This window comes from Meleagris gallopavo, chromosome 2, assembly GCF_905368555.1.
Source record: "Meleagris gallopavo chromosome 2, MGAL_WU_HG_1.1, whole genome shotgun sequence".
NCBI lineage: Eukaryota > Metazoa > Chordata > Aves > Galliformes > Phasianidae > Meleagris > Meleagris gallopavo.
This window is the reverse complement of record NC_139405.1, coordinates 71,956,212-71,972,561: the sequence shown is the minus strand read 5'-3', so window position 1 is coordinate 71,972,561 and position 16,350 is coordinate 71,956,212. Positions and strand designations below refer to the sequence as shown.

Here is a 16,350-nt window from a genome sequence, read left to right as displayed (position 1 = left end):
TCTACTATATCATGCATTACAGTTACTATATGGTAGCCTTTATTATAAGAATGATAAAAAATATATGTATCATTCTAATTAGATAAGAAAGATACACTAAAATTCAGAGGTATCTTCTGGCTACTAAGAATTCTAGTAGATAAAGGTTGGAAAGCCTGTCCAGATATTTTTTTCACTCTCAAATGTGAAAAATCAGTCTTCAGTTCATCAGATGGGAGTATCTTGAGAGAGAAAAAAAAGGAATATTCACAATTTTCTGGTTATTACCCATGAGAAATGTTTTTGAGAGTAAGAGTACTCTCATCTTAGAAATCAGAGGTTCCGTTCACAAAACAAAACCAATTATTGGCATAGCTAGGAAAATGAAAGGTAATATACAGTGTATAAATAGTGGTGTTAATTTGGTTTTAAGTATTAATTGTGATCTTCTTGTGTTCTTCACCTACAGTCTTTAAGCAGCACCATTATAAGGCTTTTAGAAGTGAATATATATTTATATATATTTATAAACAGGCTTCTCAATCTCATGTAGCTCTATGGTCAGCAAATTAGAATTGATTTTTTAACTGTAAGCAATAAAAAATTTCAGCAGCATCCTTTTTTTTTCCCCCGGTTTTAAATGGCAAAATCTGACTTTTGTAGCTGTTTGTTTCCAGGCCTGCTGGAAATAAGCAAACTGTTGCTCTATTAGATCTTACAGCCTTCTTTCCAATTCTGCTTTGCAACTTCTTAAAACAAACAAACAAAAACAGACAAACGAAACTCCTCAAGTTTTCAAGTGATAGCATTGGGATTTGATGTCTGGATGAATCCTTCTTAACAGCTTGCTCAGATAAAGCTACGGGCTCTGTAGGCTCCTTAAGAAATGGTTGCTCCTTGATTTTATTTTATTTTTCGGGAGTGGGAAGTTTAGTACTCTTACAGAAAACACAAAAGACAGATCAAATGTGTACCCCAGGATCATTTCTCCAGCAGTGGCCAAAAGTGATTGCCTAGGGAGGAACAGAAGAATGAGGCACATCGTGATTTTTCCCAAGTGCTTTTGGAGCCCCCAAACACCATTTGTTTTGTGAACTTCCAAATCAATGTGAAAAGGAAGCTAGGTCAAGACAAGCCACATCTGGACTCAGACTAAGAAAGCTGCTTTCTATTTCAGGAAGTTCAGGAGGAGATGTGAGAGAGATCATCTAATTATGAAATGAAGCAGCAGAAGTTGTGTCATATTCAGTGTGCATCTTTTGGCAAAAATACTTTAAAACACTTCTCCTGGCATGTGTTCTATTAACATAGCTGTTATCTGCAGCTAGAAAAGTATGGAAGGGATCATCTTTGAAGTTAAAGGCAGATAATGGCTAAAGGATATTCCTGTGCTTTTCATCCTTTTTGGAAAGAACATACTGTTTTGGAACTATTTCTGAGTGTCATTAATTTTTTTTTTTTTTCTTTGACAGATCAGTTTGGATAATATTTGCTTCCTCTGACTGTAGGCTTCAAAAGGTACTTGATCAAGAATTGTGCTTTCAGCTTTTTTTTCTTTTTGGAAGTAAAGGCAAGAGGATGATTCACTTTCTGGACTCATATTTGGACCTAACTTGTCTTCTCCTTTCCCAATCCATGAAAATAGCGTGCTTGAAGAATCAGCATTAAAGGTGTTTGGCATAAACAAAGTTTATAGTTTGTACAGAGATAGGAGAAAAGAGTTCAGTGTAGTTTGTGTAGAAAATAAAGTGTGTGCAGAGGTTTAATAAACCAGTTGTGAATAGAGATAATGAATTCTTGGCAATAGCAATCAAATAATCAATCTTAATTGCAAGATACTGCCTAGACACAGATAACCACCAGAACTCATTGTCCAGATTTGCCAAAGTCTTCATATGTTTAAAATGTTTCCTTCTTTCTTCTGCCTGTGGTACGAAGCAGTTCCCACCCACTTGACGTTGTAGACTAAATGATTTACATGCATTGGCTCTTGGTGGTGGAACAATCTTCCTGGAGGTTAAAAAAGTTCATAGGACGAGAGGCCATCCTTTTTTTTTTTTTCATTGCTTAATTTCAGCCTACTCCTTTAGATGGATGCAGTATTCTTTCTCTTGGCTAAAATTGGTTAGAGAGTCTTATGCAAAGTATATGCTCTGTGTACTTCATGTATATGGTGGACAGCCTGCAAAAGTTATCTTGTCCCTCTGTCTGAACAGGAAGAGGTAACTGTGATTTGGAGTAGGCCAGAACTGAGGGATATTGAGGGAGAACCTGGACGGGGGCTGTTAACACTACAGATGGTAATGCCTTACAAGCCATTTCCTGTGTAGTGGAAGGGAGGCAAGTTGTTCCAGCCCAGAAATTGCTTTAGTAGTGTCAGAGGAATTCAGCCCAGTCCCCAGAAGTCTTTCCTTTAATTGGAGAAGTCTTACTCCTGCCCACCCACCCCCATTTCCTGTACGCAACAGTCATGGGTTAGTACTCATGACTTTTTCCCTTCTCTGAATTACAAGCCCAAGTGAAGTCTTTTGGATTCCTTCTTTGTGGGCCACAGTGTAGCTGGGGACGAATGGTGATCCATCGTTTTATTTTTTCTATCTACAGAATGGTTTAAGGGTTTTGATTCTTGAGTTTTTAGCAGACATACCTTTTTCTTTTTGACAACTAGCTGAAGTACATTCCTTTAAGATCCTCCTACACGGTATGTATTTGAGATTTGTAAATGCTCTATGTCAAAAAATGATTCAGTGGTGAGGCAGCGAGCTATTTGCATGTCATGAGGTCTCAGGGAAACAAACTGACCCTCAGCCTTCTTCTATCCAGCCAAATTCTGATGGGACCCTCAAATAGCTCTGGCAAAGTGTTCTGTTTCTTTTGGATTTGATGAATGCTTGTTTCTGTGAAGACGTGTAATTATTTCTTCCTCTATTTCGCTGCAGAAGTTACGAGGAGAAGCAGCATAAAACCAAATGTGAGTATTGAAGCTTATTTTCCTTACTCCCTTTACATGTTAGAACTGCAAATTTGAATGGCTACTGCTTCTTTAAATTATATGCAGAGCCATGCATATATAAGAAATGTTTGACTTTATGACCCAGAAGAGAAAGCACACTTTTTCAGATGAAATAGTTTTTGTTTTATGAACTGACTGAGTCATTAATGTGGGAGAATGTTGTTTGTTGTTTCCTTTGTCGTGAGGTGGGAGTTAATTCTGTTTACTCCAGAGAACAAGCCAAGAAAATTGTATACACTGTTTCCTGTGACATTTGAATCATTTTTATCTTTTAGAAATGTTCATAGCTATTTGCTATCACAAGAAAAGTTGCAAACTAGTGCCTTTTATAATCAAATTGCAAATGTTTAAAGTAGTGCCTGGTAAGTCACAAATAACATCATTGCCTAACATGGAGTGTTCTTGGTATTTCTTTGAAGTGAAACCAGTTTCCAAGCTGGTGTTTCTATCAATATTTTATCTTGTTGTGGAAATCATGTAGCATCTCAAAATTCTGTAAATTCTGTATCAGTAAGACATTTCCTCTTTTTGTGTCACATTTTTATGATATAATCTTGGTTTGGAATTTAAAAGAGAAGAGAATTGAAAGGCTATACCACTGCCTACTGAAATTTTGCTGGAAATGTGTGCCTATATTACAGAATTAAAAAAGGAATATGGGTAATAAGGGTTATTTAAAGACTGCATGTATTAATTGTACTGATACTTGATTTCACAATGGCAATCTTTTTAATAAAGATTAAATTTGGAGGAAACTATCAGATATTATTACTACCATTTTGGTAGTAGGAATGTGGAAAATATTTTTGTCAGAAGATCTGTTTTTACACTTGGAGCTGGACACAAACTCTCTTATATTTAGAAAACAAGTTTCAGATGCTTTTGTTGTGTTTAATATTTTTCTTCCATGAACAGCTGACATTTCTAAAGTGCTTTAACAGAACAGGACAGATTTGATGTATTAATGTTACAATAGATTGCTGATGGACTTGCTATGCATTTGATTGCAGTATCACAAAAGTCACTTTGAGTCACACTTGTGTAATTGATAGAAACTTGAGGTGACATACTAACCTTCTTGCAAGATTAGAGCCGAATGAAAGCAAAAGATGCTTGAAGGAGATTCTGATCTATTGTGACCAGTGGTATCTCCAGGTTATTTGCAGGCAATCACGTTTTGCTAAGTATATTTGGTTGACTTGGTAAGAAGTAAGTTCTACCATAAAGCAATAAGCCCAGCTTTCTACATATCTTTTTTTCCATACCTGAGTTTTACTTCTCAAAAATGTTTAAAACTTTCCATATTGCCTTACCATGAACAGACAGAAGCAGGAAATCTTCACCAGCATGCTTCCTAATGTCTGGGCTAGAGTCAGAAGGTGAAACCCTGACCGTGCTCAGATGAGCAGTACTTCTCTCAGCTAAACAGTCACTGGACTCTGTCAGACTTTTATATTGTCTAGGAGTAAAACTGACCTAAGTTTTTCTTCACGTTTTCCTGCCAATTAAGAGTAAGATGATGTCTTATGTCTAATTCTAGGATGTTTATGATGTTTATGATTTCCAACTCAGCTTTTCTATTAAAATCTCTAGAGACAAAGTTGGGGAATTGGAATAAGGAAATGCTGCTGGTATTCCATTTGTGGTCCTGCAGTGGAATTATTCTTCTGGGAATCTCTTAGTTTTAGTTAAGAGGCTGTGAGCTTCTCATTCTATGTATTTATATTTTCCAGTAAAGTGTAAGAGGAATGAAGTAAGGATAGATTTGGAGAAATACGTAGACATTGCTCCAAAAACGATGAACTGATATCTAAAAATAAGTTCATAAAATCCCATGACATAAAAAACCCCATGACATACAAATTCTGTAATAGAGATGCAGTGAGGAACAAATTATTACAAAGACTAACTTATCTCCCTTGGTTGCCTCCATGATAATGACTAAATTAAGTTTCTGCTTGGAATCACCCTGGAGAAGAATTTTTCTCACTCCCTTAACTATAAAAAGTGCCTTGTGAGTTAGCCTCGATGGGCTTAGGTTAGCTTTTGTAATATCCCTGTTTTCCTGATATTGAACCATGTATATATCAGCTGTTATCCTCTCCTGTTTCTCTTTCTCGTATAAGAGGGTTTATTTTTTTATTTTACTTTACTTTTTCCATAACATCAGATTACTTTCCCTCTTAGCCACGTTTGTCTTCAAGTTTGAATTTGTTTTAGGTTCATATATTAGGACTGGTAAATCCTTGCACATCTCAACATATTCCAGACAAGGCAGCCTGTTCAGATCCCTTAAGTCATAGCTGGCATGGGAGGCTGACCACCTGGAAACTTTCATATTGAGTTTTCACCATCCCAGGCCAGTGCCATGACTGCACCCTGACAACAAGATTTGCCTCATGGCAAAGCCATGAAGACTGGCTGCACGCCTTCCCATACCTGCAGGTCTGCTCTTTGACCTTGAGCAAGTCTCACAACTGTGTTTTAGCGTTACATTTTTATCATTAGAAAAGCATTCTGAAGTCTTTGAAAAGAAGATTGAAAAATGTCAGAGAGTTAAGTTATTGTTCTATTGATCAGAAGCCCACAGCAGTGTTAGGTTATACGTGCATATATGAGGAGATGGGTCTTTCACAAGTGACCTCTGCAATTTCTAATTCAGCCACACCATAATTCAGTTATGTGTTATAACACATGAAATTGTTGCACAATTAGAGCTGTGTAAATGTCTGGATTTTGCATGCCATTTGCATGCAAAAAAAAGGGAGAAGATCAGAGGAAAACTGTCTTTGTTTAATTTTGTGTTTGGAAATGAAGAGCATTGAGAAACATTTCAAATTAAAAGCTAACGATGTTCTTTTTAAATGCAGCAACAGAATTTTTTGATGCGTCTATTCACTGGCTTTCACTTTTTACTGAAAACATTTACTAAGTTTACTGTAAGTTAAGAAAAGCAATTGAATTTATATTTGTTCCTTAAAGGTTTCTTCTGCTTTTTACCACTCTGCTGTCTTAGAACTGTCTTATTCCCCATAGCTGGTTGGTTACAGATTCTGAGCATCATACCCTATTGAAACTGGTGATTTCCGTTCCTACTTTGCTAAGATAGTTGCTTTGCTATTGCTGAGTATCAGGCTTCACGTTGTCACATAAATATCTTCTGTGGACTCATTGTTCCACAGTATCCTTGAGTTAAATTGCATGTTCTTAAAATGTTCCTAAATGTTAGAGAGGAAATTCTTCATTTTTAACAAATTTCCTCCAGCATTCAGAGAATTAAGTGAGCTTTTATTCCTAATGATTTGAGTTAAATGCTGACTGTCTGAGGTGTTCTGATAATTTTTAGCTTTAATTTTCCTTCAATCAATACAGGGCAATCCCACAGTGGATTCACAATTTGAATAGAATGTATTTATAACCATAGAAAAAAATATGAAAGTCATAGTGCCAAATAAATGAAATAAAAAATCTTTTCACATGCCAGAACATTACAGAAATCCCAGCAGAGCAGTAACTGAAAGGTCAATAACCTCACTTCATAATAAAGAAAGACAGAATACCAAGATCTATTCATTTCAGGGTCTAATTTTAAATCATTGCCACTTTTAGGAAGATAGACTATGTTAAAATAGAAAGAAATATGTCTAATGTCTGGCACAGAGATTGGAGGGCTTAAGAGAAATGTTCGGATACCCAGTCACATAACTGCTCTGAAGACCTTATCTACTAAGAAAACAGAGCAGGTAAAGAAAGAGGCACAAATATTTCAAGTACCTGGGAAAGACCTTACAGTAGGTCATTGGCAGGGTGTGAACCAAACCCAGAGCTGAGAGCAGTCTGTTGCTGCTCACACAGTATGAGAACTGAAGTCGAGATAGAGTATATCATGGCATCAACTCTACTTTGTTTGGCACAATGTTATCTACTCAACAGCTCAAATCTTCAGAAAGTCTTCAATTAACATTTTTATTCCGGTTAATGTCTAATGCACAAAAACACATATTTAAAACAACAACAACAAGAAAAGATAATCTCTACTCAGTCCTAGTAACACTCCTTTATTTTTCCTCTCTGTGAAAGAAGAACAAGAAGCCACGGATGCATGCTTCCTTGAAAGGCCATGGTGAGCTGTTTTCTGGAACTGAGCTTTTACCCACAGAGTCGTTTACCCTTGTGCTGTGTTGAAATTAAGTGTGCTATCTTACTATCAACAAAGAATATGTCATAGAAGCAAATATTTTATTTTTTGTTTCTCGAGTCCAAATAGCTGCAGCCTGCGCTTGATGCCCATGCGTAGATATAAACTGGTAAGGTTTTCCAGTTCTACAGTATGTTTAAAACAAATACTGGGCAGAGCAAAAATTAATCATAAGAAAAGCAACAAAGTACCATGCCATAATCCCACATTGTTAGTGAAATGCACACACAGCCACAATGTAGTATTTTGTCTTGGCCACCTTGATGCAAATGTTGAAACCTTGTAAGTGAATTGTGCCTAGCACTCACCAGTAGGTATGAGAACACCAACCCTAGCATACAGAGTTAAAAACTTAATCTAGAAAAATATTAAATCACCCAATTTGACATCTATGAATTGAGTGGAATTGTTCAGCTATGGTAATCTATATATATATATACAGGTGTTCCTAGGGTCCTGTTTCAAGACAAAGCCCACTTCCATGTAACACCTGGGAGAAAGAGACTTAAGAACATCCACAGTATGTTTTTCTGGCACCCTTTCTCACCCTCTGTCTGTTACATTCTATAACCGATTCATTGCTACAAAAGCAACAGAATGCAAAGTGTACACATCTTCAGATATTCCCCAGCAGAACAGACTTTTTATCATCTATCCACCTAGCAGGCAAAGGAATGTACGCATATGTATTTTAATCAGACTGTGTTGTTATTACGTTCTTTCATTCCAAAGAGATAGAAATGTAGAGAATTATTGCTGCTGGTGCTCATAGCAATGCATCTGTGTTAGCTGTCAGCAATGAAGAGCACGTAGGCACCCTCTGCTGTGAGATTAGGCTGTTGGCTGCACTCAGCACACTCCTCTGCCTGATCCTGCCCCTTGGGACTGCACAGCTTTCTCTTGGGAAGGTCTGTGGAGGCACCCCATAAAGCTCTTCTCTGCAGGTGGTCACTCTTAGCACCACCTATGTAACATGAATGGAAGCTGCACATGCTATGTTTGCTGTTGTCACCATTTCTTAGGCTGTGTACAACAGTGGCCTCACAAACTGACCTATGGTCAGCAGCCCCGAGCTTATCTGCAGAACCATGTCATCTCTGTCTTCAGGCTGTTCGTTGGGCCTAGAAGTGTAAATACCCAGGAATAATAGTAATGGAGGTAGGAATCTTATCTACCAGTGCTCCTTACCAGTAGACTTTGTTCTTCCTAAGCTGTAATGCCACCTAGCTAATGGCATCTTCTAACACAGCTAAAATCAGAAACCTAGACTTGGTTCATTTTGATATCATAATGTTATTACAAAAGCAAAGAAGCTCCATTTATTTTTTTCTTAGAAAACTAGGTCAGGTACAACTGAGACAGAAAAATAGAAGGCTGTGCTGCTCCAGCAGCTGCTGTCTTACCATTTGGGGGTTCTATGTTTGAATTTGGAGGGATGAGGTCCTTTTTTTTAAAAACAAACAAACAAACAAACAAAAAAAACAAGTAATGAAAATATTTTCCAATTTCAGGTTGCTTTAAAGCTTATCTGGTGCTCGTCCTTTACTTATTTCTCATTTTATTTCTTATAGCAGTTCTAAAGTAGGTCACAGACTTTTAAGGAACCCAGTTAGTTAAAGTGTTAGTGAATGGTGGGTTGTTGTTACTTTTTTATGAGGATTTTAATTCTTGTGATGTCTCCGTTCTCACAAGTTACTCTCCATCCTCCTTCTGACCCTAAACTAAACAAGAGGTAGAGGAGCTCCATTCTCTGCTGTTGATGTATCTGCAAAGGAAAGATGTGACTGATCTATTTTTGAGATCTTGAAGGTTGCAGGCAGCATCAGTGCTGCCTACTGAACCTCTGTTACCTCTTGTTAGTAACCAGGCTGTTTCATTTCATGGTCTGCAAGCACCTCACTCCTGCAATAGCCCAGGCATCACTGTCTACAGTTATCGCTTTCCTCAGGTAGGTCCCAAAGGCAAGACTGCTGTATTTATGGGTAGGCATGTTCCTGTCCAACAGTGTTGTTTAAAGGCTGCTGTTCCCTGTGCAGTTTTGGCTTTACTGCATTGTATAAAGAGGAACTAACTCATAGATTCACTGAATATCCCAAGCTGGAAGGGTCTCACAAGGATCTTTTGAGTCCAACCTCAGGTTCCACACCACACCAGTACCATTCAAAATTCAAACCCTATGTCTAATAGCGCTGTCCAAACACCCCTTGAACTCCAGCAGGTTTGGGCCATGACACCGCCCTGAGCAGCCTGTTCCACGCCCACCGCCCTCTGGTGCAGAACCATCATCTAACCTCCACTGCCCCTCTCCCACATCTCCATGCCGTTCCCTCAGGCCCTGTCGCTGCCACAGAGAGCAGAGCTCAAAGCTGCCCCTCCGCTCCCTGTGAGGAGCTGCAGGGATACCGTCAGGCCTCCTGTTAGCTCCATGCACTTCCAACATTGGCAGTTCTAGCACGGAACAGTAAGAAGTGCTGCTCTCATTTGTACACTGCAGATCAACTATGAGGCATAATCTCTGATCAGGACTTCAGCATGGCTCTTCATTTTTAACTTTCCTTTTTACTCAAGCACTTTTAAAGTCATTTCTGCAATCAGGAGACAGTGGGTGAGAGGAAGGCAGGAAGGGGGGGGCTGGAGGATGCCAGGCTGGAAGGGTGGGTGGAAGAATTTATATTTGCTGCTAGAGACCGGCTGTGACCCCAGTTCTTACCCTGACCACTTCAGCCTCAAGTTATTAATCCTTCTTTTTCAAAAATACATAGTATTTTTATTTTCATACATTGCTATTTCCATGTAAGTACAATATTTTTTTTCTGTGTTCCCACCATTTTAACTGATTATCACCCAGCACAAAGATCCTTTTTTTGCTACCAATTTTCTTACCTCAAACTGATCACATATAGCTAGCTAGCTATAACATTTATTATCCCAATGAAACTTTCATTTTAATCAAAAATAAAACACATGCTTTCAGTGAAAGATTTTCTGCTGAGAATTTGAGGTATTTCTGACCAATATCTTTCACTCAAATTTCACTTTGTTGAGTCCTACTTTTCTAAAACAAACAGATATTTTCCATTATGTTTTGTTTATTCACAAATATTTGCTGCTAAAATACATCAAAACTTGAAATAAAACTATTAGAGCATTTTCAGCCCAATTGAATGCAAAAATCTTCTCTTCCCCTCAAAAAATACCCCAGTGCAATGACTTCTTAATTTATATTAGTTTTGGAAGCTTATAAATGCTCAAGTTTCAGAGCATGAATTTAATCCTCTAAAAGGAATTAGAAAATGTTCCTGATGAGCAGATTGTTGCCATCTTGCACAGGGTTTCTTGCTTCTTTCTTAGGATGATTTTGCCTGCTGAACTGACAAAAGGTATGTGCACGCTTATAGTGATTTCACATTGCAAAATTATTTTTAGATCTGCTTCATTTTAGCTTAGAGAAGAGAAGGCTCCAGGGAGACCTCATTGTGGCCTCCCAATATTTGAAGGGAGTGTATAAATAGGAGGGGGAATGGCTGTTTACAGCAAGGGGGAATGGTTTCAAACTGCAACAGGGGAGGTTTAGGTTAGATACTAGGAGGAAGTTTTTCATCCCAAGGGTGGTGACATACTGGAACAAGTTGCCCAAGGAGGTTGTGGATGCCCCATCCCTGGAGGCATTCAAGGTCAGGCTGGATGTGGCTCTGGGCAGCCTGGTCTTGTGGTTGGCAACCCTGCACAGAGCAGGGGGGTTGAAACTAGATGATCATTGTGGTCCTTTTCAACCCAGGCCATTCTATGATTCCTCTGCTAAATTCTGCTAAGAAGTAGTGTAGATGTCGGTACTCTGAACACTCCCTTATTTTCCCTTGTTCTATACAGAACAGACGCTGAGCAATGCTTCTCTGCCTACATTTCCTTCTGAGCCAAGTTGTTGACACAGACAGGATGACTGAAGGCATCCAGACCTCTACATTTTTTCTGTAGCCAGGTCTGCATTAACAGCTGAAATTTAAGATAACCGGTGAAGAAAAGGAGTTTTGTCTTGCACCAGCCTGCAACACTCCAATTAACAAAATCTTTATTGTTGCAAACAAGATACCACATACAAGTCAGTAACTCCTTCCCATCAAAAAGAGCTAAGGTTTTGGGCCATACTCAGAGCTAAATATCATGCTTCTTGACAAAGGATGTGCTGATCATATTTTACAGTGACAGTACAAAGTAGTGTCAGTCTTTCCTAATTTCACACATGGCTGGGACTTGAGAATGCTGGAAGTGATATTTTCCTGCAGAAATGCTGAATCTACTGAAAAAGGTTACTGTTTTTTTTTGTTTGTTTGTTTGGACAGAAATTGTTTAAAATCACTAGTTTCCTTTGCCATTTCCTCTCTAACCAAATGTATGCAATTCCACTGAATGCATTTTAATTGGGATGGATTTAGAGACTCTGTTTATCAGATTTGAAATATTAAGAAACATTAACATTAATGGTAATTAAGAACATAATTGCTTCTCTACTTTTTAAATCCTATTTGCCTATCTTTGAAATACCTTATAAAATCTGTTCTTCGAGGATATGGGCAGCAAAGCTTTAAATATACATTCAAATTCAAGCATTCCAGCTGAAAGCAATTGCATTTCTCTTGTGTTTAGACTACATGCATGTCTGGCTTATACATGGAATCACAACAAGTCATCTACAGGAGACCTTCATTCCTTTTATGGGAATGACCTCACTCCTTCCCAAACACTCAGAAGGGAACACTGAAGTTTTGAGAACTGTTTTGCCTGCTGTTTTATCATTTTGCCTGCTGTAGGGAGCCTGCTTTGGCAGGGGGTGGGACTTGATGATCTCTGGAGGTCCCTTCCAACCCCTATAATTCTGTGAAATTCTGTGAATGTAGCAGTGATAAACCTTACTGTTTTCCATCACAGAATGTCTGAGGTGGGAAGAGACCTGCGGAGTTCATCTAGCTCAGCCCCATTCTTAGAGCACAGTCCCAGAGAGCAGGTGGCCCACGACCATCTCATGTTTCACGTTGACATTTCCAATGAGGGAGAGTCCACAGCCTCCCTGGGCATCCTGTGCCAGTTCTCTGTCACCTGCACAGCACAGAAGTGCTCCGGGTGTTCAGAGAGAACCTCTTGTGCTGTCACTGGGCATCCTGGAAAGATCCTGACTCCATCCTCTTTGCACCCTCCCTTCAGATATTAATAAGCATTGATAAGATCCCTCCTGAGCCTCTTCTTCTCCAGGCTGAACAGTCTCAGCTCTCAGCCTGTCCTCATCACAGTAATGTCCCAGTTCTTCAGTTATCTTCTTGGCCTTTCACTAGACTCTTTCCAATATGTCCATGTCTCTCTTGGTGTCCAGAACTAGACACTGTTTTCCAGGTTTGGTCTTACCACTGCTGAGTAGACATCAAGGATCCCTTCCTGTGGCCTGTTGGCAATACTATTCTTAATGTTGCACAAGAAACTGCTGTTGTTCTTACCTGCAAGGGCACACTGCCAGCTCAGGTTCAACCTGTTGTGAGCCAGCACCCCCAGATCTTTTTCTGCAGAATAGCTTCCCAGCTGGGTGCCCCAGCACATCCTAGTGCATGGTGTTATACCTCCCCAGATAGGGAGGAGGGCAGGGGAGATATATATTGAATTTCATGAGTTTCTTGTCACCCCATTTCTCCACTCTGTTCAGGTTTCTCTCTAAGGCAGCAGGACCACTTGGTTTATCAGCTACTCCTCCCAGTTTTCTGTCATCTGTAAATTTGCTGCAGGTACACTGTGTCCCATCGTCTACATCGTTAATATAGATATTAAGCAGCATTTGTCCTAATGTCAGCCCCTGGTGTATTCCACTTTATTTTAAACTTGCTCCTTTAATATTCTACCTAAGATTACCCAGTGATTTTTCATCTACATCTTAGGTTCATGACTGCTCTTGGAAGCTGTGAAGCTCAAGTCAATTAATTCAAAACTAAAAATTAATTCAAGTCTAAATGTCTATTAAGCATATCATTCACAAGCTAATTTGGGTATAATTCTTTACATTGCCCTTTTGTGCCAGATGCAGTCCTCAGACCTGTTTTGTGGCTAAATATATACAGTATGCCTGAGAATTCTGCCAGGATTTTACACAAAAAGGTACACCAATACGTGACTGAAATATTTTGTGGCTTCTTCATTTGATTCTGTAAATCTGACAGTAGCCATAAAGGGCTGAGATTCACAGTGAACATAGGAGAACATTCTGGCTGTACAAGACTCTGAATACCTATAAAAAAGTATATTTGAGAATTATTTCAGAAAAATAAAAGCAGTGATCTAAGCCTTAGCATTAACCTTACTTCCTTACTTGAATGGCTGCTGTTGATATTGACAGTGCCCAGGAATCTGGATTTACATTCCTTTGTAACAGCCAGAGACTGGAATCAGTACTGAGCACTCCACAGATGGCTTGTCTCTCCTTAAACACAGAGCAGCATTAATGAACAACAATAGTGAAAATCAGCTGAGCTTGCTCAGAACAGTGCCATTCTGACTGGAATGACTGCATCTAATTTGGTATTATGTGAGGATTTGCACTTTCAGACTCTCATCTGCTGATTCGTTAGATGTTAGGAATAAATTATTTACTCAAAGGGCGGTGAGGCCCTGGCATAGCTGCCCAGAGAAGCTGTGGTGCCCCATCCCTGGAGGTGTTCAAGGCCAGGTTGTATGGGGCCCTGGGCAGCCTGAGCTGGTGGGGGCAGCCCTGCCCATGGAATGGGGTTAGGGCTGGGTGATCTTTAAGTCCCTTCCAACCTAAGCCATTCTATGATTAGTTAAAATAATAATAATAGCAATCCAGCACATCATCTAGGTTTAATCCTGTGGCCAGTTGGCTACTTTTCTGTCTCCTTCATTGGACAAGTTGAGTGCTGTTGGTGAAAGTTCTGTGGCTGAATTTGAGGAAAAATACCTGCCTTGTTGTGGAAGCACAGGGACAAGGCCATTCCATAGCCAGCAAGGAGAGCCTGAGGGACACAAGCTTGTCATGTCTCTTCTGCAACAAAATTTCTGTCTGTGCAACGGCACACCCTTAGTCCAAGCATTTCCACTGATCTAGTCTGCTTGTTTGAAGCTTGAGAAAGTTGTAAATTATGTTACAGTGGGATAAAGGACAAATTTAGATAACTAACACCAATGTTTGAGTTTGTATGGTGTAAACAAAGCAGACAGCATACCAATTTAGGAGAAAATTGGAGAATACTTGTGATGCTCAGTCCCTCTCTTAAGACAGAACTCTTGCCCTTATCACTTGTGGTCATAGGGTGCATAAACATAGTATAATGCAGTATGGTCTTCTTACTAGATAGCCTCTCAATAAGCTGATTTGTTGAGATATTCCACCAAATCAGCGTCACTAGTGGCCCATGAAGCACTATAGTCACACTGATACAGTACAGCCCTGGTCAGCATGCCTGTCTTGGCCACTGGGAGCAGAATTTCATCAGTGATTGCTCTGCATTCACTTCAGGACTTCCAGGACTTGACTTTGTGTTACTGTGTTACCACAGCGACAAAACAGCTTGTGCAAAACTAATGCCTGTGCCTCTGCTTTCCTGTACCTACATGTTTTGACATGATTTGTGCTGTGTGCCCCTGGTTTCTGTTGCTTCTATACCCATTTTTAGAAGGGCAAATATTCTGGCACGCTGAACACCCCAGCATAACTTCTGGGCCAATCTGTGAAAATTACAGATACTCTTGTGGAGGAGAGAAAGATAGGGTATTGCTAAAGCTTTGGTCATACAGCATCCATTTATTTGTCCTTTAGAGAGTGTTGGTTGGTTATGCTTTTTTGGGTATTTTTTATTTACTTTATTGTTTTTTGAGGGATCGGGACTTTTATTAGGTCTAGGAGAACACTGTTAGAAACTTTCATTTATAAAATAATGGTCTTGTTAGAAACTTTTCCTTGTAATGATGTTGTTGGCTTTATAATGCAGTTGTAGCCTTGAGTCACTAATGTGTTTTGCAAATGTATGTCATGAATTATCCAGCAGCTTTCAAAAAACAAAACAAAACAACAAAAATGGGGAAAATGAAATCAGAAAATACATGCTAATAAGGAAAAACATGTTTTGAGGTGAAAATATGTACTTAACTGAAAATAAAACAGTGCCTGAGTTGGCTTGCAGGGTATAACCTTCATAAGGGATTGATTTGTTTTTCTTATCCTTCAGTGTTGTGACAATGATTTATTTTGCCATCATTTTTCCTTCTTTATGACTGTCTCAGAGCCCTTCCATGCTCTTCAGGAAAAAATGATGCAGTTGAATGGCAAGCTTATTTAGATCAGGAAATAGTACATTAGGATTTCCTCAAAAAATATCTTCATATGTATGAATAAGTGTACGATCAACATTTCTGTTCTTCTTTTTGTTTCTATAATCTAAAATGTATTAATATGTATTTATGGAGAATATTAAGATAAGTTATTAAGACATATATTAACGTCATGGCTGTGGTTTTTAGCTCCAATGAGAAAACCATCATTCCTTTCATAATGATTCTACATTTAACTGGTTTTCATGGACTTGGCAACAATTTTAATATGGTTTTCTTTGCTAGAAGACTTACAGTATCCCTTATCTTATAGAAAACCATCTGAGTCTACAGAAAGTCTGTCTCCTAATTTTCTGTAGCTAAATTCTATCTTCATCTGTTGGAACAGTGGGCAGATGAGCCAGTTCTGTTGTTTTATTTTCATCTGCTTTATAATTTATACCATCAGACTGCTGCATTCTCAGATCTGACCCCAGGGACATCAGCTGCAAGATCTTCATATCATTGGCAACTTCCTCTATGTCTCTAGGACTACCTTAAAGCTACAAATCACAGAATCACAGAACAATAGGGGTTGGAAGGGACCTCTGGACACCACCTAGTCCAACTCCCCTGCTAAAGCAGGTTCCCAACAGTATGTTGCACTGAAATCACATATCTGCGCCAACTGTCTATGTAAGAATTAGCTGTACTTCAGCTTTGCTCCAATCTAGATAACAAAATCATCTTTTCCCAAGGAATGAAGAAATCACAGTCTTTCCCTACGCCTGGGACACGAGAGGGCAGCTGGAATGCTGGAGTCAGCTTTTCATTCCATGAGAGTGAATAGCACCAGACC

At 39.0% G+C, this 16,350-nt stretch overlaps 1 protein-coding gene across 7 annotated transcripts in view; it reads left to right on the top strand.

The window, feature by feature from the left end:
• The first annotated feature begins 8 nt into the window (after nt 1-8).
• FHL5 (four and a half LIM domains 5) overlaps nt 9-16,350 on the top strand; it is a 30,695-nt gene continuing 14,353 nt past the window's right edge. For 3 of the 7 annotated variants that reach the window (XM_085217618.1, XM_010707600.4, XM_010707601.4), the window contains exons 1-2: nt 9-2,680; nt 2,919-2,950. Coding sequence is in view for 2 of the 7 variants with exons in the window: in XM_003204343.5 (XP_003204391.2) it covers nt 2,867-2,950 (84 nt within the window). In the remaining 5 variants the exon portion in view is untranslated. Of the gene's footprint in view, nt 2,681-2,802; nt 2,951-7,075; nt 7,116-16,350 lie in introns of those variants that run through there. The other 4 variants (XM_085217617.1, XM_003204343.5, XM_085217620.1 and 1 more) reach the window with 4 other exon arrangements.